This window comes from Acipenser ruthenus, chromosome 13 (assembly GCF_902713425.1).
Source record: "Acipenser ruthenus chromosome 13, fAciRut3.2 maternal haplotype, whole genome shotgun sequence".
Classification (NCBI taxonomy): Eukaryota; Metazoa; Chordata; class Actinopteri; order Acipenseriformes; family Acipenseridae; genus Acipenser; species Acipenser ruthenus.
Genome location: NC_081201.1, coordinates 28153032 through 28178311, shown reverse-complemented (window position 1 = coordinate 28178311; position 25280 = coordinate 28153032). Strand labels below are relative to the sequence as shown.

Sequence of the window (25280 nt, the reverse complement as noted above, 5' to 3'; positions counted from 1 at the left end):
CTTGAATTCTGGGTGTCTCTTAGTACTAGCAACCGAGAATAGTGTCTGATGCAGTCAGCTTTTCCTCTTTTTTCCTTATACCGCATCCCTTCCCTTGTTTGCCTTCCAAGTGGACTAGATTACTGGAAGAATAACAGAAGAATACTATCCACTGCAAAGTATTTAAAATCTACTAATGATAATATATTGCTATTTAACTCAGTTTACACAAACACTAGAAATGTTGACTTTCGTTGTCTATTGTAATTCATTTCTCTCCAGATGAAGCTGTAGTTTTCAGCCACAACTAATGCATCTGCAAAACATACATATCTGCATTTAATATTTGGTCCTGGATGGAATTCATAATATAATATAAATAAACAACCAGAAAAATGTGCCAAAGTTGGAATGGGTCTATAGTTGATGACATTGGGGGTCTTACTTTTATCATAGTCCAGGGGTTGTGAGAATTGGCCAAGCCAAGTTGGAAAAGGGATCTGCTCCTATCTACAAAAAAAAAAAAAAAAAGACTTACAGTAAAGGGTCTGTGAAACACACAACTAAGGATCTGGGTTAAGACCACCTAGGCTTTTTAGAACATTGCTTTCACTTGACAGCATCAAACATCATAGCCTCACACATCCTCGTCAAGTTCTTGTGTTTTAAACTGGATCGTAGGAAGGTCATTTGAACATCTCTTGAACATTAACTCAACTAAATCTGTACCACAATAAATTAGACTTAAACACCATTCATCCTCCCTGCCACCAAAAACCGCAGGTGTCATTAGCTATTTACTGTGCAACTGTTTTAAAATTAGAAATGCTTGCTTTGCAAGTTGGCTTGAACATGGACGCCTGTAACTGAAAAAACTGGTAATCCATTGCTGCCTCCCCACAATTTGCCTCAAAGCATTTGAGCATGTTGATTTTTACTTAAGTAAAAACACATGCTAGAGCCCCCAATCAGAAGAGCACAGGAAAACCTTTTTAAATCAAAGCAATATAACATGAACAGGCTTTATAGTACTTAGTACCTACATTTATAAGCATGTAAACCATCAAAAAAAGCCTGCCACGTCTCCCAGCATTGGCAAGGTTGCTAAGATCATACAGGAAATACAGTGGAATGGTTTATAAAGCATTTCTTTGTTAAACCTGTGTGTTTTGTAAATTGGATTGCTGTTTATATTAAAATGTTAACTACCTGTCTGCCTTAACTTAGTTTCTTAGTTGCTGAAATCTGTTACTAAAATGACCATGTGTCAGAAGTCAGTCCCATGCTAAATCTGCTCTGAGCTGGTTATGGTGAATTCATTCCCCCCCGTGGTTACATGGCTCTCTTCCTGAAGGTATTGAAAAGCTAGACTAATTCCTAGTTTAGTAACTCAACCTGATCTTAAATCAAACTGATTATTTCATATTTAGAATTAACCTGACTGCTAGTCTGGCACAGATCTCACTAATACAGGACAAGTGAGCTGCGTTTCCACTACCAGTTCTTGATGAGCACACTGTCCTCATTATTATCCTCTCCTCCTTCTGCAAGCAGGTTTATTTAGGTCTCGGCAATGTCCTTGTTGGAGCTGGTGGTCAAAGACTGTAAGCTGACAAAAAGATATACCCCATAGTTTTACCACATGGAAAACAATATTTTTTAATTGTGTTCTCAACTGGAAATTGACATTGTGACTTCCTCACAGAAAGGCTGTTTTCTCAATGTTACAGGTAATTCTATTTCATGTGTGTTATTGACTTTTTTATAAGGGGACGATGCGACTTTTAGACAGTTACAATGTTTTTAATCCTTTTAGGATTTAAATGATTATTCCATAGCTGTATATATACTTGAGCTATTTTAATCTTAATACAGTTCTTTATCACGTAATGATTTTATTATCTGCTTAGATGGCCATCCTTAGTACTATTGTACTAGAGCTTGTTTAACCTTTAAATAAGGTACATGGGTCAATTATGTCTTTATACTTTAGCCTGTGCTCAGATGTATGAATACTAGATTAATTAAAACGTTTAGAATTACAGGCTGTGTGTAGTTTCAAAATATAAATAAATAAGGAAATTTGAGACTCCTGAGATCATGAAATTTACTAATGAAAAAAAGAGGACATTATTAGCCAGACTGGTGCAATCAAGAAGATGTGAAACGTTTTAAAATAATTGTTACTACATTTGACTTCCAGTTAACCATGCAGAGTGGGGAGAGTGAGAGGATTGTAGTGGTGAGGTGGCATTCAACACAGGCTTTTCAAATTGGGGGTGTTTCTTTCTATATGTCACAACAAGAGTACAACTTCAATCATTAACAACATTTCTTTTTTAAATGTTTTTCCAGGTTTTAAATGCAAGCTACAATAATCTGAAGAGGCTTTTATCTAAGAATAGAGCCAATGAGATTACCAAAAAAACAGGAAAAAAAGCTTTACATGCACAATATGTAATATCATTGAAATGGTGACATTTATGAAAGTGCAATGCAGAAGAGTCATACATACCCTGATGATCTTGTATTTAATAAATTCTACCATGTGTATTTCCAAAAGGTGTTCGATCTTATTTATGGTCACACTATTCAAGTATGCATTAAATTAAAGCACTACTGATTCTACTAATTTACTGACATTTTTCAAGGTTACTGACACTGTTCCTCAATAGTTATGTCCTTATTATTGAAATGGCTACAGCTTACCAATTTAGCATAAGGTATTCAACATTGAATTAATACATGATGAATGGTTACTAATGTGAGTTCCACTATGTTCAGAATTACAGTAAAAGTTTCTACTAAATGAAAAGAAAGTTAAACACATACCTTTTAAAATAAAAAAGGATGGTCTTGCTAACAGGGTGATTCTTCATTGATCTTTGGCGTGTAGTGAAGGGCTGGAGGTGTGAGACAGATTAGCATTTTATTCAACATCTTTTGAATATGCTAATCAACAGGACAGCCATTCACACCTCCTCAGTGTTGTAGTGTTTACCATATGCTTTCAATTTAAATAAGAAAACATTTGCCATTTGGCTAAAAAACAAATAAATAATCTTATAGGGTTTTTTTGGGGGGGGGGGGAGGGGGGGATTTCAGAAGGACATTTGAGGTTCATTGAGTGAGGTAGCAAATATAGATTTGTTTTTAAATAATTTGGGATAGTAAAATTACAGACACTTTTTTTCTTCAACTTTTTAATGAAATAAATCAAATGGGACTCCAGCACTATTATAAAGAAAAAAAATGAAAAGCAGACCAATGTTTTAAAGTACCCCAAATAAAACTATGATGTTTTGTGTCTGGTCCATCGCCACCACTTTAAAATAAATAAACACTGTCAGAGGCACCCAATGGTTAAAAAAATACAAATACATGAAAACATTCCCATATAAAAACTTGAATTAGCTGAAAAACATGTATTTTTGCCTGCGACTGAAGCTAAAAGTATTTTAATAACTCTTATAAAGAAACTAGTCTGTAATACTTTACAAAGTAATTATTAAACAGTTAAATTCTGCAAGCCAGCTGCAGTTACTGAGTATTTTCTGGCTATGTGGCTGTGTTTAAAAGTTGTTGTTGAGTTTTGCAATTTGCACATAAATTTCCTAAACATATAAAGATTCCAAACAAATGTCAAGTACTTACCCAAAACATTAACAATGCACACAAACAGTAACATATTTTAAAATGTCTAGTACTACAGTACTATATGTGGAATTGACAGATTATAGAATAAAACAAAACTGTAACTTTATTTGTAAACTACAGTTTGAAGGCACATTTCCACATATATTACAACTGGTTTAGGGTTAGTATCCTGGATTTTCTCATGTGAGAACCAGGGTCGTCTGCATTCATAGTTATACAGCTTTTAAATCTCATCTCCCCAACAAGGAACAGAATCCATAACAGCAGTGCATCACACAGCACTGCCTGTTACATTTGCTTATAAATATCTTAATATATATCACTTAGCTCAAAATGAACAAAATTTGTTAACAGTTAATAAACTAAAAAAGTGGCACTTAAAATAAAGTGTGACCAAAACTAGTTTTATAAAATAAATCCATCTTGAAGATAACTAGGTTACTGTAGCTTCTAAGACAACACTACTTTATTTTAAAAAATGTAAACATAGGTGTTTAACAGGAGTCATTGATAAGCAACTATGATTGCCCAGATTTAGAATCTACCATCTAAATGTGCTTTGCTTCAGGAGAATGTACTGAAGATACAGCCTAAGTTGTTATTAGGCAAACAACCTACACAGAATATGTGACAGACCAAGAAAGTCACAGGCTACTACCATCAGGTTAACTACAGAGTTTTGAAAATATTACAATAATAAGCCACCCTGCTAAATCCAGGATACTAACCTTAAGCTATAAAACAAAAACAACAACATCAAGAAAAAAATACTTCTGAACAACTCTATGAGATACATCATACAAATAAGTTAAAAAAAAAAAAAAAAAAATCACATGTAATTAATCACATGTTTGTAATCATTCAAGAATGGTTCTGTAAGGCTTTGACTTTATAATCCCTCCCCCCCACTTCAAATATATATTATCCATTTATTTTCAAGTTCTCTCAAGGGTCTTTAAAGCAGCTTCAAAATTGCAACTTTTAAAACAAATCTTTAATAGTTGAGATTTTGGTGTCACACAAGTGAAATCCATTTTAGTGACCTCTACCTCTGGTCCTCTATAAACCTTGCATAGTTATATGAAAACCAGTGTTTCCTAAGATTTAGCCTTCAACAGTTTAAACAGTCAGGTCAGTATTGTAAAAGTAGGTCACTAAGACCTAAATTCACGTTGCCGTCTGTGGTACAACTTCACCTCCCCTACATCCCAGTGTGGTAGGCTACAGGCCCAGTCACTAAGTCAGTATAATTTTGTGCTAGATGTTTCCAAAAGACAAAAAAGATATTTGCCATACCATCTAGTTAACCTTAAACCAACACATTCCAATGCTTGGGTTGCATTTTCAATGCAGACCTAAAGCTCAAGTTAATCTATTCTCTAATGAATCCAATCCAAACGTCTCACATTGCTATCAGGATCCTCAATTTCACCCTGAGCTTTTTCAAAAAGTCACTTGAAACTGTTATTTATAAAGTCATTACAAAAACATAAAATGTGTCGTTTTTTGTGTGCAAATCTGACCTTCCTAAATTAGAGAATAAAAATAAAATAAAAAAAACACATCTAAACTGAACAATTCATGTTTTGGTTAAGTTTTGCTTCCCTGTAATAAAATAATGTTCTTTGGTTCTTTGTTAATAAATACAGATTTAGCTTGCTTTAAAAAACAAAACAAAACACTTTATTAGCATGTATCTCTCAACAGAAACCCTTGGACTTCTGCATTTTGTCTGTGTCTAACGTATTAGACAGGCAAACTGCTATGTAATTTAGAGTAGGTTCTATACAATTGATCGAAATTGTGGCTCAAATGAGACTAACATCCATCATTAGAAACACTGGTTTTATTTTGCTGAGACATGTTTTAATGATCTAGCATGTGACTGTATCTAGATCTACCGCTGTTTAGAAAAAAATGATAAATCCCAGTATCTGAAACAATAAGGGGTAGGATTTATAAAACATTATCTAAAACAGTTTCAAACCCTTCAGTTGCTACTTAGCAAACGTCGTACAGTTTAAAGCTACAGTTAATACATACTGTAATCCTTTGCTTTGGTCTTCCCACTTTACAGACTCAGTAAATATTAATCCCTACGTGTCCTCAAGTAATTCTTTGGTGGGAAAAGCATCAAGTCCATTAACCTTCAGACCCCTATTCAGTATAATATACACATTTCATGCTGAAAGGAACTTGAGGTCTAAACCTATGGTGAAGACTTTTGAACACTTTTCCTTTTCTTAGGATTTATAAATAGGTAAAATGAAACACCTTTTCTTCTAGCAAACTGATGGACCTGTTTGTCAGGATCATTGGGTCCTCAATCAATTTATAACCAAACAATTCCATTGCAGGCCCACATACTTTTTGAACAACCTGCGCCAGCTGGTAAGGCATACGAAACCTCCATTTTTCAAACTGCTCAGACGAGTTCTTTTTGGTTGAATACACTCCCCCACTTTCTTTGGAGCCTTGAGTGTTTTTAAGAATCCATTCCTTTACCTGACGAGTAAAAGGAATCCCAGTGAACCTGTACATTTCTGCTGCTTTCTGCATTGGATACCTAGCTATATCCTCATAGCGCACGAGCATATAGCGTGCCTTCAGCCACGAAGGCTGTCTCAAGCCGACCTCTGCTGACAGACGGATATTTTCACAGTTGCCTTTCAACTTTTGCACCTCTTCGTCTTCAATGGGGACCTCGCCATTGACCGCCCATTTTTTCCAGTTCTCATACTTAGAGGAGAAAGCCACCATCCTGGAGGCCAAGATAGCTCTGGGGTCACGCACCAATTGGATAATTTTCATCTGCAGTCGGGAGTCTTCAAGGAGGGGCCGCAGGGACTCCAGCTGTCTGACACGCACTGTTTTAATGGCCATGTGTTGCTTACTGAGACAAGACTCTGCAGCCAAGGTCAAGTTCAACGGCCCACAGCGGCGGTTCTTACAGTGATATTTCTCAAAGGTCTTCTTCACAAACGGAGTACAGACAGGGTCTTCACAGAGGGATCTGCTAGATCCCCTACGAAACAAAGAAGGAGTTATATGATGCTCTGGAAGCGGGCTTATGAAGTGCTCTAGCACATGGAGATCACAGAGGAAAAGCTGCTGGAGTATATCCCGGTAGACAATGGATGCCGCCACTGCGTTGGCTCCCCTGGCTTCGAATGTTACCATTCTCTCGACATGCCACAATGGCTCAAACAGGTAAAACATGTTACTGCCTTGTTGGTTGAAAAACTCCCCCACGAAGGAGGAACCTGTCCTTGTTGTCGCCATCAGTAAGATGTGCTTCCTTGGATTAGACCGCTCATTGTCTACCTGATGCAGAAACTGCAGTGCGTAGTTTTCTAAACGGTTCTTCAAACGCTTGAATGCTGGGTCCAGCTCACTGAGTGACGAATAGGAGCCATTTTGTGTGAGCAAAACAGATACTGAACCATTCGGGTAAAGCGGTGTTTGTGGAGTCTGTCTTGGTGTTAGCTTGTCTGATACCCTGTGAAACAGAGAAATAATCAGATAGAAACAGAGATATTCTTAGTGTTAGTGTCCCATCCTCTAAATATTTAAGACAATTTACTATAGAAAATAACAATATAAACACTGAATCTTGGAGTGTATTTTATTCTTGCGCAAGTGATTTACTCCTATATTTATGCTGTGCATCAATTTAAAATATGCATAAAGTTCAGTGTAAGCACAGCACTAGAACACCAATATAACTTTACAAGTAATATTATATCTAAAACAGGGCAAAATCTCAATACTCAGTTCATAAAATTCCAAGCAATCATTTTATAATGTAACATATGATGCAACACTTACCTTGAAATTATATTATTTTCCTTCTCAATGATGACAAGGGCCACTACAAACACTAGGAATATTGTGTATTTGCTCCTCATTCTTAGATTTGGTTGTAGGGCACTATGTCTCAATAGACTGGTTCTTTATGAATGCTTCCAAACTTCCAAGGTCCCCCCGCACCCCCTCAGTGAGTCTTCACGGAGCACAGTCGATACACATTGCAGGGCTAACTTTCCTCGTGGAAACTGCTTCATTCTGTAATGTGAAATTATGAAATTCCTTAGAAGCATTTAAGGGAAAAGGGATTATTTGATTGCAGAAGCATGCCAAGCATTTAATATGGTAGCCTGTCAGAGCTGGGCACTCATGCTTTATGAAAGTATACTCTTGTTTTTAATATAAATCAAAGCCTCTGTTTCATTCATTCACATAAAAAAATGTCCCTTAAACACACTTGAACAGTAGTTTAACGCATTATTACAAACTGTAACGCCATAATAAATAATTGCTTGGTATAGCTGCCAGAAAGCATTTTCTTCATACCATTAAAGGGTTAACTTTGTTAAGCAGAAGGGGGTGGGGGGGGAGTCCCCCCATATTTGTATTACAGCAAAATATCTTTAAAATTAGCCTTATATTTTAAAACAAATGTATAAACAATAGAACACTACAGGCCATTTACTCCAATCGACATTAGGACAAGTCTTTCTGAAAGAAAAATTACAATAAAAAAATTAATAAACAAACTGAGACTGTTTGCTAGATATCCGTTTACTAAATACTCCAGTTGTTTATGTTTATGTTCTAGTTTGGCAACATTATTGTGTGCGTTTATTCCTTTCTGAAAAAAATGCGTGCTAAATCTAGCATATGTGCGCTGTTTTAACACTCCAGAAACCTCAAGCCAACATTACTGATTAGTGCTGTCTAACTGATTCAAAAGTATGTAATTATAATGCATTTTAAGCCTATATGTTCTGTCTGCCTGTAATTTATCAAAAGTCATGGATTATTTGTTGGTAGAAATATGCATTTGCTTAGATTTGAGTAATGGTGGGTGACAAAACAGTAAAAAATGAAAACACAGGGCTTACACATACAGTACATAGGTTGGATTAGGAGTTCAGAAAACAGTGCAGGCAAACATTTTGCAATTATCTTTTTTGGAGCCTTTTGGCAAAGCATGGGGCTCTTCCTGCCAAAAAAAGCTGAACATTTATTACAAGTAAGATGGAAAGAATCAATAACTGACTATTTACTTTTAGTGAGTTTAGTATTGCTATCGTGTATTGTATATTATATGATTGACTGTTTAAAGGTATGTGGATGAACTGGTCAATTGTACTTTATTGTTCCAAAGCCTTGTTCTTATTCCATTCTAATGGAATTATTAAGCAACTGGATATTCCGCAAAACCGAGCTGTTGAAAATCAGTACATGACACTTTAACCTTACCAACTGGCAGATACACATATGCAATGTTGTTGCTCACCAATACTGTTTACATAAGTCCCAATATTTACCCATAGAAAAAAAAATGCATTTATTCTGCACAGTAGAGTTAGTGAAAACCTCACACTGTGCTCTTTGTGCAGCTGACACATCTGCTGATCACTAACTTATACAAAGGTAAGAACGCTTAATTGTGTCTATTTTTAATGTCATGATGGTCGTGTGGTGTTGAGTTGGGGGGATACGTGTATTATATGATAATGAGTGTTTTTTGCGTATGACCCCTCCCATGTGTATGATGCATATGACCCCCACCAAGGGGACAAGCGATCCACTGAACAGTTTCCAAATGTTGGCAAGTATGTGTTTATACAGCAAGTTTTGAGAGATCTAGCAGTAAATAATTTTTTGGTATTCAACTTTAACTTATAAGTATAAACAGAAGTTGCAGATCAGAAAACAAATATTTATAAAAGGGACCAGATGAAAGCACATCTTTGTTAACCACTGTATTTAAAGGTCAGTTGTGTTTCATCGCTGGGAATTTTAATGAGTATCACTGAACTGAAGACATGTCAAATCGCTAATCCAATACAAAGTAAATCTCTGCCTAGTGCCTACCTAAACTTTCCCAAGTTTGGAGATAAAATTACTATCAGTCAGTAAGCTTTTTTTTTTTTTTTTTTTAAAGTATAAACAGTGTATTTTAGATTTCAAGTGCTTCATACTTGATGCTTATACATATCATTTTTCTTCAGCTGCCTTTACAGTGAGGTAAAAGTGTAATTTAAAACAGTTCCCGGAACCTATCCAAGTTAATTATTTCTCTGCACTGTTCACTACAGAACTGCGCCAGGGCCTCTACCAATTGATTTAACAATTCCACATAGTTTGTGACATGCAGGAATGTAGGATATGAGTAATAAAGTATTTCAAAGCCAGGCAAGGGCTGAAAAAGAGAAAAATAATAACTTAATACTGGAGCAACAGAACCCAGAACCACTCAGAATTATTGTAAACACCATAAAATATAAAGGGAAATATCAAAGATAGAATGACATTTTAAGCTACTTGCTCTTTAACTATGGCCATCTGGCTAAGAAGTAAGAGTGACTTTATGTACTTGGTCACCTATGATTAACGCAAGGTATTTTATTGTATTCTTGTCAGTATGTTATGTTTACATACCAGTGAAACCATCTGCAGGCTGACATTATTATAGGAACATCTGGCAGTAGGAATTGCAAAATATACAGCAGCAAGAAGAGTAATTCCCACAGAGGCAGGTAAAAACCAGGTCTGATTCAATTGCTGTCTTTAGAAAAGATTATAGTACAGTCGCCATCGCTTAGAACGGGCATGTTTGTGTTAACGCGATTCACCTGCAGTAAGCGATGGATGGTATAAACTCTCACCCAATAACCTGACATTCAAAATGTCCCCCAAGCACCAGTACAGTAATCAAAACAAACAAGCATGTATGTAGCATTGATTTTGGCATTTTCAAGCAGTCGCTATGCCTATTTCGTTATTAAATAATCGTCCTAATGTGATTTATGAAATAATGTTAATATCTTAACGAGCAGTGCTTCTTACGACTATTTATTTTGTTTGCGTAGGAATTTAAAAGCAAATCTGTGTTGTCATAATTTCTCAGGAGTTAATTTGCACTTGGAAAAGGAGGTTTTTAATTAATGAAAGACTATAACTAGGCTTGCTACTATTCGATTTTTTTTTTTGCCAAATCGACAATTAATATCGATGTTTATTTTAGAAAGAATTTACCATTTTTTTTCAATCTTTATTTTTCCATTCATGCAGAGAATGGGTGAAATCACAGTTATGCTTTATTTTTTATGCCATTGAGAAACGTCTAATTTACCGAAACACCTTTATCATATTCAACATGCAACAAAACCATGGTTACCAGCATTCTAATTGAAATAACGTTTGGTCACAGCAGAGCTATACCTTGTATAGATATAGATCCTACACACGTTTAAAAATGGTCTCAAATAAACCGTAGAAAACGCACAGAACAAAACATTAGATAGATGAACAGAACTAACTTGCATTTATTACTCTGAGTCTGAGCTCTCCCTCTCCTGCTTCAGCACAGCTGGAGTCACTGAGTCACTGAGTAAGGCAGATGGGCCTGCTTCGTCCTGCCGTGGAGACTTCAACCATCGGTCAGGGTATTGTGCACAATATTCATTAACTTGCACCCCATTTTCAAAACAAACTAGTAACTGTCACCGTATACCTAAAGCAAAAGCTTATGTACACCTTGACCTGCTAATTTCAAAGCTTTGAATGACAGGCGCTGTAGCTGGCAAATGAAAGTGCACAGTTGGTGCAAGTCTTGATGACTGACAGTCATTTAAGCGAATGACAGCATTGTAGCGCTGCTTCAGTCAACAAGATCTGTCAGAACAGGGTGAAATGACAGTGACAGTGAAACTACAGTACTAACAAACCACTGAGATGATTGACAGCGACCCCTTGCCATTCAGAGCAGAAAAGAGACGGGACAGACAGTAAGTATAAAAGCTACACAAACTAGAGATGATTTCTAAATGATTATTTTTGGTAAGAAAATAAAAATAGCGAGTGGTTTTACCGATGTTTATTCTATATAAATTTATTTCAGTGTAATTCATATTTTTGGGGAATTCTTAACAAGCTTTACTGATTAATATCAAAAAGTAGCAAGCCTAACTATAACTCACCTTGAAACAGAAATTTAACAGCCCGCGGCTGTGACACAGACGACACAGAGACTACCTAGACAATTCAATATGTGTAGTTATGGAAATATTTTAGACTTTTATATACTTGTGATTATGAATGAGATTTGTTCACTTGTTTTACTAATTTGTAACCTTAAGCCCGGAACACACTGCCCGATGACATCGCAAGAAGGGATGCATGGATGCAATGAGGCGAATCAATAGGCATTAAGATAAGGCTATGGCAGTAATAAATATCTATAATTTTGGCTAGAACTTAAGGCGACATGATCGTGAAAACCACATATGACTGGAGACATGCATGTATTCTCTCTATATTAAACACACACACACACACACACACACACACACACACAGTATTCCATTGGTTTGTATATAATGTCCGTGCCGATTTTTTATTTTTTGAAAACAAAACCCGACAGCCCCACATTGTACTTTTGAACTATTAGATAAAATATTTACAGAATACTTAAAAACTGCTGTTGTAATCATGATAAATAAAAATGTGATTTGGTATAGTTTAATTTGAACACTATTAATAATTATTTATTATTTTCTCCGCTATCCAGCTTTGAACCGCTGACCCTCGCCACTAAAGGCAAACACGCTACAGTTTGGAATCCCCTCAAATGTGTTTGTAGTCAGTGTCTTTATGCACACATACAATGTGCCTATCCAGTCATCGGGTCGTTCATTACAAAAGTAGATGTTAACATAAGAAAATAAATTCCAACCAATATAGATAGATGTCTTACTCCCTGCCCCATCCAAAAAATAAATAATTTCTTTTTTTTTTTTAAATCTGTGCCATCCAATTTTTACCCACACGCCAGATAATCATAAATCAGCATTGTATATGTGAAATTATCTAAATAAAAGTACATTCTGCATGACAAAATGCACCATTTTAAATGAAGATATTCCCATTATTTTTTATTTCATTTCCATTTGACTGCTGCTCGCAAGTGAGGGAGCCGTCTCGCTGTACGCTAGTAGTTTCCATAACAGCGAATTATGCTTCCATTCATTTTTCTTGATCTCGTTAACATGCATTTTGATTAACAAGTTTCCCATATTTAGTCATTGAGACAGGAAGTGATGTACGTGACCTGCAACAATTAAGCTTTTTAATGACCTAATCGACTCAATTTCATTAACGGATTGATTTAGTTATCACATTTCATTTGAAAATCACTTGCTACTAAAGCTCTTGTTACTATACCATGAGTTTGATACAATAACACTGTATTTTGAAAATCCTGCCCTCATTACACTAATAAAAAAGAAGTACTAAAATCTACAGTAATCTGTCACGTATCCTACTGCAAATACCATTATACACAGCTGTAACAATTACTGTACTATATTATTATTGTTTTGATATTCAGCTTTTATTAGGGAGCTCCCGTATATCACTTTAGAAAGATACAGGGTATTAATGCTTGTGATATGGTAACCGTCTGCCGTGTAGATGTGTGCATTCACTGCTGAGTGACAGGTGGGAGATCGAGACGGAGGTTGAAGTTGATACGCCCCGCAGGCAAACAGGATTTATTTACATATTGTAGCGCTGAGCCAGACAACAGTTGCTGTTCAAAGCAGTAAGAAACCGCTGGTTTTTTGGGGTTTTTTTTTTAGCTTTTAGTGAACAATGGCTCTCATTCCTCTCCTCTGACTCTCAAATTCAACCTCTCAACTCTCTCTCTCTCAATTCTCCCACCACCAGATCCCGTTTTTCTCTTTCAAACTGTTATCTCCACACACACACCCAAGTCCCCCCCCCCTTCCTCATCCCCTTCCCCAGTCCATAATCAGGTTCATTCCCACATTGTCCCCAGCTTTTTTGCAAACAATGCAACGTTGCATTGTTTGCAATGAGTTCCAAGCATGCTTTAGCAAGCACACCACATCTAACAGAGACATTTTATTTACACTGAATTTTCATGCTAATGCACATCACTTTTCTCTTTCCAGCCATGCTTGCTGTTGCAGTCAGTGCTGTTTTTTCAAAGAGTAAACCAGACACTGCATACAGGGATTAAATAACCAAGGTACAGTACAGGGGTACTGGCTCAGTAACGAGGTGCAAACAGCTGATTGATCGATCTGTCAAGCTATTACTACAGCACAGTGCTGCCTTTTGTATTGATATCTATGTGAATGGCAAGGTAACGAGATGAAAACAGCTGACTGGTGGATAAGAAAGAGAGATTACTACAGTAATAAACAGTGTGTTTGTTATTAAATCTATGTGAAAGGCATATAACAAGATCCAAAAAGCTAAGTTTGGCAGAAATATACAGCGTGCTTAACACGGTATAAACAATGTCTTTGTTATTGAAATCAATGGGAATATCAAACGGAAAACACTACTTGTCTCATATAAATGGCTGCCCGAAATAACCCTGTACGGTGTAAGTGGTGAATACTGTATAGTGTGTTTTAATTTAAGGGAGGAGGAAATCTCAGTTTGTAAGAATCATGTTTTCCCAAGGGGATTTAAAAACAAAATCTTTAAGTTGTCCATTAGTTTTATCAAGGGATGTATGCAACAATCACCAGTTCAAAACCAAGGGTTAGTGCTTCTGCAGGAATTCAACCCCAATACCAGTTGACTACAGTATATTTAGCCAGTGTTGCTAGGTGCTGAGTAGTGACACAGCTGCCAGTGACAGGGTATATCTTCAGCTTCAGAGAAAGAGGTTCCTTAGTGTTATTCTTTTAGCTAATAAAAAAAGTAGACAGACATTCACTTTCCTACAGCTTGGTGAGTAAAACAAGAAAAGCCCAGTTCATTTTTACATTCAGCTTTTTTGTGAGTAACAATACTTTTGTGGTCAATTTATTTTAAACCAAAGCCCATATTCCTGTCCAACCCACCCTATGATCATCTATGTCAACTTGCAATAGACTCCACATCCTGGACACAGATCCCTGTACAGAATATTCTCAAGCTACACTATGATCAAATAATCCCTACGAGGGTGTTGTTTCTTACTAGGCAAGACTCCCAAGATAATGCCTTTGATAACTCATGAAACCACAAGCCAACCATAACCTATATTTGCATTATGTGGAAAAATGTCTACACAAAGTGTAACCCCCTTTACAGCCAAGCATTTGTCATAGATGTCACCCCACCTTTAAAGTGCTTTAAAAAACGTATTTGAGACAGTAGAGTGATTTTTTACATTTTATTTCCAGACCCTTGCCAGAACAAAAAAAGTAGTCCTGGGATAAATATCAGAATATCCAATTCGACAGCAAAAGTCTGTGTTTGTCAGAATTTACTTTATCTGTGTGATTTTTTTTGTATATATATATATATATATATATATATATATATATATATATATATATATATATATATATATATATATATATATATAAATATAAATTGTAGCAGAGGCAGCCAGCAGGATTTCCCTTGCTTGTCACCGGCTTGCCACTGTCACTGCTTCTGCTGCAAGTGGGGGGCATGTCTTGATGTAAGCATTTTAAACAAAGTCCAGAGTAGGCTGCGCACACAACACTAGCTGCCAAATACATACATGCAAAGGTGCTGCCGGTGTTACAGGATAATTCTCACGCTGGCAAATTCTCACCCCCAGGTCCGGGTGAGAAATAGCCTAGGCTAATCCTCACTGCATCGGGTGAATTCTCACCCCCAGGTCTGTGAAAGTTTTTTGAGATCTTTGCCTTTTTTGTGGCTTCTCACCGGAATTTTGTGTACACCCCAATGTTTGTCTTCACGATGTGTTACAGTACATGAATATATATATATGTCCTACTGCTGATTAGCCTAGATTAGTTCTTGCATAAGGGAAACGATTATCCTCTTGAGCTCTGCACAGAATATTGGGTGAGAACTGGCCTGGGCTAATGTTCACCCTCTCTGGACTCAATACTGGGGTGAGAACTGGCCTGGGCTAATGTTCACCCTCTCTGGACTCAATACTGGGGTGAGAATTGGCCTGGGCTAATGTTCACCCTCTCTGGACTCAATACTGGGGTGAGAATTGGCCTGGGCTAATGTTCACCCTTGCTGGACAGAATACTGTGGTGAAAATTAGACTGACGGGTGAGAATTAGGCTGGGGTGAGGGCACTGCTTCAGATTTAGGAAGCGAGTCAATCAGGGTCTGTTAGTGTCTGCAATATGATACAGGCCACTTACTTCATTCCTATGGAGGATATTTTATGCCAAAATAAAATAAATACATAAATAAATATTTACATATTGAAATAAATAAATACATGTCTACATATTGACATTTCTTATTGTATTACTTGTACTTGTATTGTAACACTTGAAATGTATTTGCTTAAGATTGTAAGTCGCCCTGGATAAGGGCGTCTGCTAAGAAATAAATAATAATAATAATAATAATAATAATAATAATAATAATAATAATAATATTGTAAAAGATTTTACTTATTTTAAGGTTCGTAGCCCCTTTTATACAGACCCAGATACAAGAATTGAAGGTTTTGAATTTTATTATGTACAGAAATAAAAAAAAAACAAAGCCTAACTCCATTTTGGTGAACTAACTAAATTTTTACTTTCAGCTGTTTACCGATTAAAAACAAAACAATTTTAAAACACACAAACCAAAAGGTTTACACACAACCTTTTCAAAACCACACAGGTCTCTTCGCCATGACAGCCTCTCTCTTCACTGACTGGAGACTGTCCCATACAAACATTTCTCTCCTGTTATATACCTGCCTGTTATATAGCTAATCACAGGCAGGTGTCCCTCGTTACCCTTAGAGCCAGTTGTACCTCCTTCTGGTTCACTCGTGTGGCATTCTGGGGAATGCAGTGTCCCCACTTCCTCTCCTCTCCCTAATCTGCCACAATGTGTATTTATTTATTTCAACATTTATTTATTTATTCATTTTTTATGTATTCATTTGTTTATTTATTTCAAGAATTATTTATGTATTTCGATATTTATTTATTTATTTATTTACTTTTCATTTTGGAGTAAAATATCGTCCATACACTCCAACTTGCAAAATAAATGATTCATAATGATCAACGTTTTAATTTTCTTTTCTGATGCTATCCTAGCTTTTGTTAAGTGGAATGTAATAAAATGGCGCTTATTCATTTTGGAACTAGGTAGCAAGCATGTTCTTTACTCAAATTACTACTGAGTTGGTTTCAGATGAGAAGGAACATATCTGTATCATCCCTTTTGCTTGTTTTGCAGCATCACCCAGTTTCATTATTGTTTGGGACCTCGAGTATCATTTTATTATCTTTCAGTGCTTTTGCATTTAGCCGTTTTAGTCAGTTTAGAATAATTATTTATGTGGTCTAAATTAGGCCTACGCACACAGTAACAAACTAAAAGGCATAACAGACTGAATTATTTTTTTTTAACAAACTTCCAGCTTCAGCTTTTCACTTCATATGATGCTTTTGTTTTCTTTAACAACGGTTGGTATTAGCACCAGCACCTCTCATCAGCTAATTGTTGTAGAAACCCTGAAAAGAAAACACTTCTGGACACCTACAGGGTTTACGTTTGGGAAAATCATAAATGTTGCATCCATAAATTACCTACCCTCCATCCTTCAGAATACCTGTTTCTGTTCTTTGGCTGAAAGCTACTACTAGTAAATGAAGGAAGCCTGTGATACACATTAATAAATTAGACAACCTAATAAGGGGGTACAATTATGTCAATGATGCGGTTGCTAGACAGGAAGTGAATGCTAAAAGCGAGAATTACTTGCAAAGGTTCCATTTATAGCTGTACACTAGTGATATTGCTGCATACAGGTTCTACATACTGAATAAAAGCTGTGTTGAGCATTTTATTTCAAACTTTTTTTTTTTGCCTCAGGCCACACTGTGGATAACTGGAAGGTTTTCTTTTTAAGCAAACACACAAATCAGCCCAATTACTGTTTCTACTTCCCTCATAGCAATATGCACATGAGAAAATATTGTGTTTATTGTATTATTAATGTTAGTCAAGAAGTCAAGGAGGTGCATTGAAAATGAAAATACAGCAAGTATGTGCAGCTTTGTATGTAGCAACAAAAACCTCACTGGTTAGGGAAACAAGTAATTTAAACTTGGAATTAGTGTTTCTGTGAACACAACAAAGTATTCCCTGTGGAACCACATAATGTTAACATTGCTTCATATAAATCTGTCCTCTGAAGTAGTGTTGATGGGTTTAAAAATGAACATTATCTGCTCAGTATTTGATAAATGTTTTCTTCAACCTCAATCCAGGAATGCATGGTTGTTTTTACAATTGGAGAAGTCTGGGCTATGGACCAAGAACCTTGATGTTTTTACCCCAGTGTTAAAATGTATTTATAAAATGGGTATTTTAAATACTCTATCCTGATTGGTCAAAACAGGTTACATGGGGGTGTTAATACTACAGCATATCACCATGGGTTGGCACTTCTTTTCAAAAAGGGGAAAATCACATACGTCACTAGCCTTTTAAAAAAAAAAAAAGGCAGACATGTACCGCAATAAACATGACTGACGAGATTTATGTAAATGTTGGCCTTTTGGGAAACCGAAGTGTACATGAGATACTGAATGAGTCTGAATCGGACACCAAAGACTAGTTAAAGTGGTGAAAAAAAAAGGCAAAAGTAAATATTCAAATAAATTCAAAACTCGCCATTCTGATTGTTCTGCTGCTTCTTCCTGAACTACAGCATTTCCCTATCCCATTCTGAAAATAAATAGTTTTGAAAAAATATCTTAAGCTTTCAGCTTTTTAAAAAAGATTTGGGTTGCTCTTAAAAGAGCCTTTGGTGGTTAAAAGGATGTTTTGTTGCCACTGCCTCTATGTCCGTTCTTCTCTGGTCAGTTGCATTTCCTGCCCTGTCTGCTGCCACCGGTCCCACCCCCTGTGCATCTGTGTGATCTGATGCAGAATATTTATAAATGCATCTCGACATTAGCTTTCTCTCCACATTAATTTGTCAAGGTCCGATGACATCATCGCTTCTGCTGTGCCCTGGATTGTATTAAATGGTTTCTTAACACTGGACCAGTATTTTTCCATTTTGTCCAGCCATAAACTGCAAAGTCATGCTCTGCGGGATTCATTACACTTTTGCACTTATACTTGTGTTATAACTGTTGTAGCCTTTGTCCTGGACATACATGTTCAATTAAATCTGATGTAACTGGAGATGGTAAGAGAAATTACAGAGACACTTACTAAATGAATAGAAAACAGCTGGACCAAGGCTAACCCAGAGTTCAGTCGGCAAAAGTGCAGCTGCTACAGTAACACTCAAGCAATATACATTTGCAATTGTCTGTGAAGAGGAAAGTGAAAACTCACCGTAACAGACCAGCTTTTATGAGGTAGCTAAGTAACACATTACAGTAGACAGTGATTGAGATAAATAATTCAGGTTAAAAAAGAGCAAATGAGAAATGTCAATTTAGCCAACAATCTGCCAAATGAGGAGTGCTCTACATCTTTACCGTCACCCTACTGAACGAGATCGTCGTCAATAATTTGGTAATCAAAGATGAATATTGCTTCACTCTACTTATTGCCCATTCTGAATTCCTTTAAAACACAGTAACATTTCAAGACTTAACCAGAACCAAAAGAAAGAAAGTAGATTTTGTACCTAATCTTTTGAATAGGCCTTTTTTTTAAAAAAAAAAGGGGGATAGCAGTTCAAAGGCAAACGTCTTTAATCTAAAATAAACCAGGGGCAAGACATGGGAAAGAAGCTGCAGTAGGCTAATTATATATAATGCCATGTGTGATACTAGTCACATTGCACAACCAATACGATCTACTCGTACAGGCCTTGAACTGCATGGCTGAAACCCTCTTTTCTCTCCTGGAATTCTCACCCACACCAGCAGGTCACAAGATATTACTTCTGATCGTCATCCCTACTACTAGATGATAAGATAACACCTTGCCTGGGTGAGCATTCAGATCACAGGATAGTATCTGTTTGCTACTAAGAGCTTCCCTTCAAAACCATATTCAAAATGCATATGTTTATTCATACCTAAATGTACTGTGCTTCATTAAAAGAGGTAGTTGGAAGATTTTGAATTAGTTGAGAATGCAAGGGTAACTAAAATGGTTTTATGGGAAAATTAAGGGGTTGCATTACAGAAAGATACACTTACTTTTATTTTTTATCAACTGGCATATGCTGCATAAATGGTGCTTTATTAAGTGTAAATTGTATTATTTTCAACTTCATTTTAACTTTAAAAGTTAAATACCATAGATTGTGGCTGTTGACAAGATCATCAAAAGGGCTTACTCACCTCAACCAAATAGCTGTAAGCCTGACTATTTCCCCACCCAGACTAATTCTCAAACATCTTCCTTTTTTTTACTCTCCCCTTGTAAATGAGGACTGGGTGTGGAATTCATACAGACCCTGTCTAGCTCTGATGAACAAGAGAAATATAAGTTTAATCATCAAAACCATCTTACCCCATTATGTTATGACAATTGAAATCATCACACAAGTAAAGTTTGTACTTATTATCATAATTACTTAATCATATATATATATATATATATATATATATATATATATATATATATACATTTTTATTTATATTAAATACTGCCTTTACTTCCTCGGAAATGTATCCAGTTCTACTGACCCATCAGTATATGCACACATAACCTTAAGCATTCACTAAAAACATGTTCTGCTTTTGTTTTTTGAGCAGATCAAGTGGAATACAATATTTTCCTAGTTTAATATATATCACTTGAAAAAAATGCTGATACAAAGTCCTCTCTTTCAAAAGTATATTTAAATAACCCTTCTTTAACTACTGTGGTGCAAGTCAAGCGGACTCATGGTCCAGCATGCTGGTCGATTTGAGTAAAAAAATATGTGTTATGCATCGTTGAGGGTCAATTAACTTTGACAGCAGAACTTTAACAACAGTTCAAAATAAATAATGTTAGTTAAATAAATGTTTACTGTACTTACCAGTTTCTGCTAGGCAGCGGATACAAAACTGCAGCTCTTCCAAACAGAGCAGCCAGCTAAGCGCCTCGTTAAAGCATCCCTACTTTGTCTCTATTTCCACTGCCCACAGGCTTGTTACAAACTTTTTTTTTGGCCTCTGCAAAGACCAAAACGCTGTCATCAATCCGAGGTAAATAGTGAAAACAAGCCCTTAGATGTGAAGCATTACTTACATCGTGGAATTTCTGAGCGGTTTAAAAATCGAACCGACAAAGAGCGAATCGACTTTAGAACGCAAGACCACAGATGCTACAAGTAACAAAAAAAACACATCCAGTTTAGTAAGTCAGCCACTGATGCAATACTTGACCAAAAAGAAAAACAATTAAAATATAACATCAATATATACTTTTTGTTCTTAAAAAAATAAATAAATAAAAGGTGTCTTTACTTGCATAGTCCAGATCGTTTAAGTGGCCGTCTGCGAACCAGCCTATTGAACAAATGCGTGGCTCCCTCTGTAGCAGATTGCGTTGAAGACTCCAGGTCACGTGACCGCCACCTCTCCTGTTATTTGAAGCTTATTAACAAGTACCTTTCTGTTGAAGGGAAAAAGTGTAGCCGCGGGAGCAAAAGATAGGGGGAGTTACTGTGTTTCTGTCTGTTACATTTAAAACATTATTTGTTACATCCTGGTCTGTGTACTCTGTGGTAAGTTATTGTAACATTAGTGATGCTGTTTGAGATGGATAGTTTAAATTACCACTGGTCGGTATAGTCATTTGTTTAATAATGTAGCTTACCAGCTGTTCAGGAACAGTGAAGAGTTATGAAGAGATCAGGTCTGGAACGGCAATTCTTTATCCAGGTTTAGTGCAAACAATAATCACACACTCTCTGCCCCGAGGAGCTCACAGGCTCCCCCAAATAGTCCAAAGCCCTCCAACAACAAAACAACATTGTATAAACTTTCCACCTTGTATTTATTTTACTGTGACATTATATGATTCTCCTTGTGGTTGGGTTATCCTGACAACTAAAATAATTAATTACAAATAAAAAAATCGGTAAAGCATACATTAAAATAGCATGCTAAGACTCTTCAGGTATATTCACTTAACTTTTGTTTCACTAAAAATGGCAAATGAACGTTAAAATGTAATAAATATCCCTCCCCCACCTTATAACACAGTGACATAGCTGCTATGCTAGTCACAGGAAACTGTGGTATGCCTTGCTATGGTGCTAACAGATGTGCATCGTCTGTTATTGAACATGCGTGTTTAAATTAAGTGTAATATAATTCACTGAAAACATTAAATAGATTATACACACAAATCTTCCAAGTCTGCATTACTTCCCTTCTTGCATTTTGAGAACATTAATATTGATTGTTATCGTATTTCTGGATTTATTAATTGGGCATTATATTCCTTACCTTCCCACCAGTACCATTCCAACCCCTTACTGTCTTTGGGTCAGAGGACACAGTGCATTAGTTATTGTCACATTATAGATACAGTACAATACTGTTTAGTGACATGGCTGTACAGTTGAAGATCATATTTTAAAAAGTCCACAGCTTTAGTTATTTTATGACTAAAATACAAGTATTTATGAAACTGTTGCTGGCTTCTCTAATAAAAGTATAGAACAGTTGCATGAATATTAACCTGTATTTTATTCATAAATACTGACTTAAATAACTCCTCTGTTAAAGCTTGTCATATAGCTGTGACAGGATGGAAGTTTTTCCCAATCTCTGCCAACTGCAAGAAAATATTATCGTATAACAGGGGGCACCTCAACCTATCACAATGACCTGTGGATTTAAATGAAATCTTTGCAGACCAAACAGTGTGTCACTATATATTTGTAATTTAAAAACCACAAAGGCATGTGCAGGTCACCGTATTCATTTCTGAACTACAGAATCCCATCTAGAGGAAAAATCTGAAATAACATCACACCCAATTAAGAAGATCAAAACAACTATGTACAGAGAGAAACAGGTTTGCAACCAGGTTAACAAGCAGTTCAGTCTACTTTGACAACTTTTACAAGGATGTTATCATATATAAAATGTGCAGCAAAAGATTTCTCAGTTCTGATGTTTGTGTTTAACTTGTGAAGTTTTTTTTTTTTTCCCCCAAAAGGCAGTAAGCATGAATTGCCTAGAGGATACCTTGCAGTCCTCTTACTTTACAAACCCCTATTGAAAAATGTTTATTTTACATCTCTACCAGAGGCAGGCATTGGCTTACTGTAAAAATAATGAGTGCTGCTGTCTCACAGGAAATGGTCTGTCCACCATTGTTTTAAAAATAACCAGCGTCTTGTTGTTTCATTTTGCTTTGTTTAGCAGAACCCACAAGGGATTTCTGCTCACGTGGGACATCTAGAATTTTCTTCTAGAAAAATAAATAAAAATTGAGTAATCGCTCTAAAAATACACATTCTCTTCTTATCTCATTTATAAACATGGCAGGGGAAAAGTCACTGAAAAAAACTTGCTACCTGTATGGATAGAATTTGGATTGTTATGACAATGCAATATTGTAAACAACAGTGCAAATATTATGAAACACGCCATGTAATGAACATGCAAATGTAAACCTGCAGTTAACAGAACATTATAGTACAGTACAGTATATTGGATTTTTATAAACTATGTTGTACTGTACTATATTGTTCATTATGAAATTTATGTAAATGATCAATCAATAATATTCAAGTTCAGTGTGTACTATTTGTTGGAGTTCACTAATGCCACAGATCTATGCAACACATAATTTATTTCACTCACCGAAAAAGTGTTATACTATCGACATCTAGTGGTTGTTGTGTAGAAGTCTTTAAATTCAGATTGTTTATTATTATCATAGGCAGATAGATAATTGAAACATACTGAAACACAGACTTAATATACCCTTAGAAACTCAATAACTAGAGCTGAAGGAGGTTCTTAGCAAGTTTCACTGCAGTTGGAAAAGCAGACAGATCAACAGCCTCCATATACCCCATGTATTATACTGTTTATGATTTGTGAAATTGGACAAACAGTTCTGTATATATGTGAAAAAACTGAAATGTGACACAATACATACAGTCATATTCCTTGACTAAATTCCTCCTTTGGGATTTGAATCCGCAGAGACAGAAAATAAACTCCATGCTAGCATGTTCTGGTCATGAATATCTCCAGGTAAAACATATGATATGGTTAGTTGGGCCTTTGCAGATGTAGTTGTTCAATACTAAGGGCCCAGTGATACAAATACAAACTCATGTAGTGTAAAAACCCTTTTATGACCTGATGTTTCCCGTGAAGTCCAGAGAGGACTGAGGTAAATATTAAGGCAAAGGGTACCTTGTTATCAGTGTATAAGACGTACATTAAGAGTATACAAAGAAGTTACTGAATATTGTTATAAAATTATAGGTACTCAAGCAAACACCATCTTTTGAAACACAGAAGGATTTTAATTGCTGGCAAGCCTTTAACACAATGCAAGTTCACATTTTAAAGACAGTTTTATTAAAAAAAAGAAAATATATAATGATTAATTGATAGGGGAGTCAGCTTTTTTTTTTATAAATACTGCAATGAATGTTAAAAGTGAATCATGTTTTCTTCTGTAATAGGACTGTAAGCTATTTTAAATGAGTAACCTGTCTTAATCCGGCAAGTCAGCTGACTTTGCTTTGAGACCATCAAGTCTTATATAATTTCAAAACAACATTTTTGGGAGTAAAAGCATTAAGTATTTGACTTACTACTTATTTGTGTTTAATGCATTAGCCTTACACAATACAGTGCTGAGAGAGTTTGGGGTAATTTAAAAACAGTAATTTGGTATGGGATGTTTTGTTCATAAGGACATTAATCACAGGCCACACTTCAGTATAGTAGACTATTGATAAACAATTGTCTATGTATTTGTTTTTAATGGTTTTAATGGTTATTAACAAGGACAAACAGTCTATTATGGTTACTCTGTAATGCTTCATTGCTAGTGTAAACATGTAAAACACAGTCTCAGAACATTCACAGCTCAAGTTTAACTATAATTAAGGTACTGTGAGGAATTACTGCAATGTATTTCCTATTCGTGTTACACCAAATACTGAGTTGCATAAATAGCTCCATGTCACTTATATATAATTCAAATGTTTCTTCTAAAATAGTGACTTTTTTATAACACCATTTATATCACCTGTATCCATTGTTGACTGTTTATAAGTGATCTATAAACATAGCGTGCAACAGAAACCGACTAGTGGAAGAATGAGTTTACACACAGCAAATTTATTGTCCTTGAATGCGCATGCGTGCGAGACTGTAAACTCAGACGACACCTCAAACCGAACATCGTGTAGCATGAAATAAAACAATAACGTCCCAAAAAGGAATTCCAGTTTCCAAATTTCAAATAATAACTTACTATGTACTATTAATAAATAATTGTGCATATAGTGCAATAATCAAGTTCATCCAAGAGTGATCAATATAATTGGATCTAATGGGAACAAAGTAATGCCACATTAAGTGCAATAGTAAAATAAACCAGTGGATGGCATAAATGAGACTCTTGCTTTAAACATTTTGGAAGCCATAGAAATATTAATGGCAGAAGAAAACTTCAAATCCCAGAATTCACTACGG

At 35.8% G+C, this 25280-nt stretch overlaps 1 protein-coding gene across 3 annotated transcripts; it reads right to left on the bottom strand.

Moving 5' to 3' along the window:
* Positions 1 to 3171: 3171 nt before the first annotated feature.
* On the bottom strand, positions 3172 to 21209 carry chst3a (carbohydrate (chondroitin 6) sulfotransferase 3a). 3 transcript variants are annotated; one of them, XM_058985011.1, is made up of 4 exons: positions 20848 to 21209; positions 20636 to 20771; positions 7465 to 7701; positions 3172 to 7135 (listed from the first exon to the last, which is right to left on the bottom strand). In XM_058985011.1, the coding sequence occupies exons 3-4, from the start codon at positions 7542 to 7544 to the stop codon at positions 5887 to 5889; spliced, it is 1329 nt and encodes a 442-aa protein (XP_058840994.1). In that variant the 5' UTR covers positions 7545 to 7701; positions 20636 to 20771; positions 20848 to 21209; the 3' UTR covers positions 3172 to 5886. The 3 variants fall into 3 exon arrangements, with proteins under 3 accessions (XP_058840994.1, XP_033886352.1, XP_033886353.1); XM_034030461.3 differs by having other exon boundaries at positions 20636 to 21209; XM_034030462.3 differs by lacking the exon at positions 20636 to 20771 and having other exon boundaries at positions 21066 to 21209.
* Between the last annotated feature and the right edge of the window lie 4071 nt (positions 21210 to 25280).

Excerpts from the sequence above, each read along its gene's own strand:
- chst3a (XM_034030461.3), bottom strand. The coding sequence starts at position 7,544 with ATGAGGAGCAAATACACAATATTCCTAGTGTTTGTAGTGGCCCTTGTC. Across the intron at positions 7,136-7,464 it reads GAAAATAATATAATTTCAAG|GGTATCAGACAAGCTAACAC; the intron begins GTAAGTGTTGCA and ends TCTGTTTCACAG.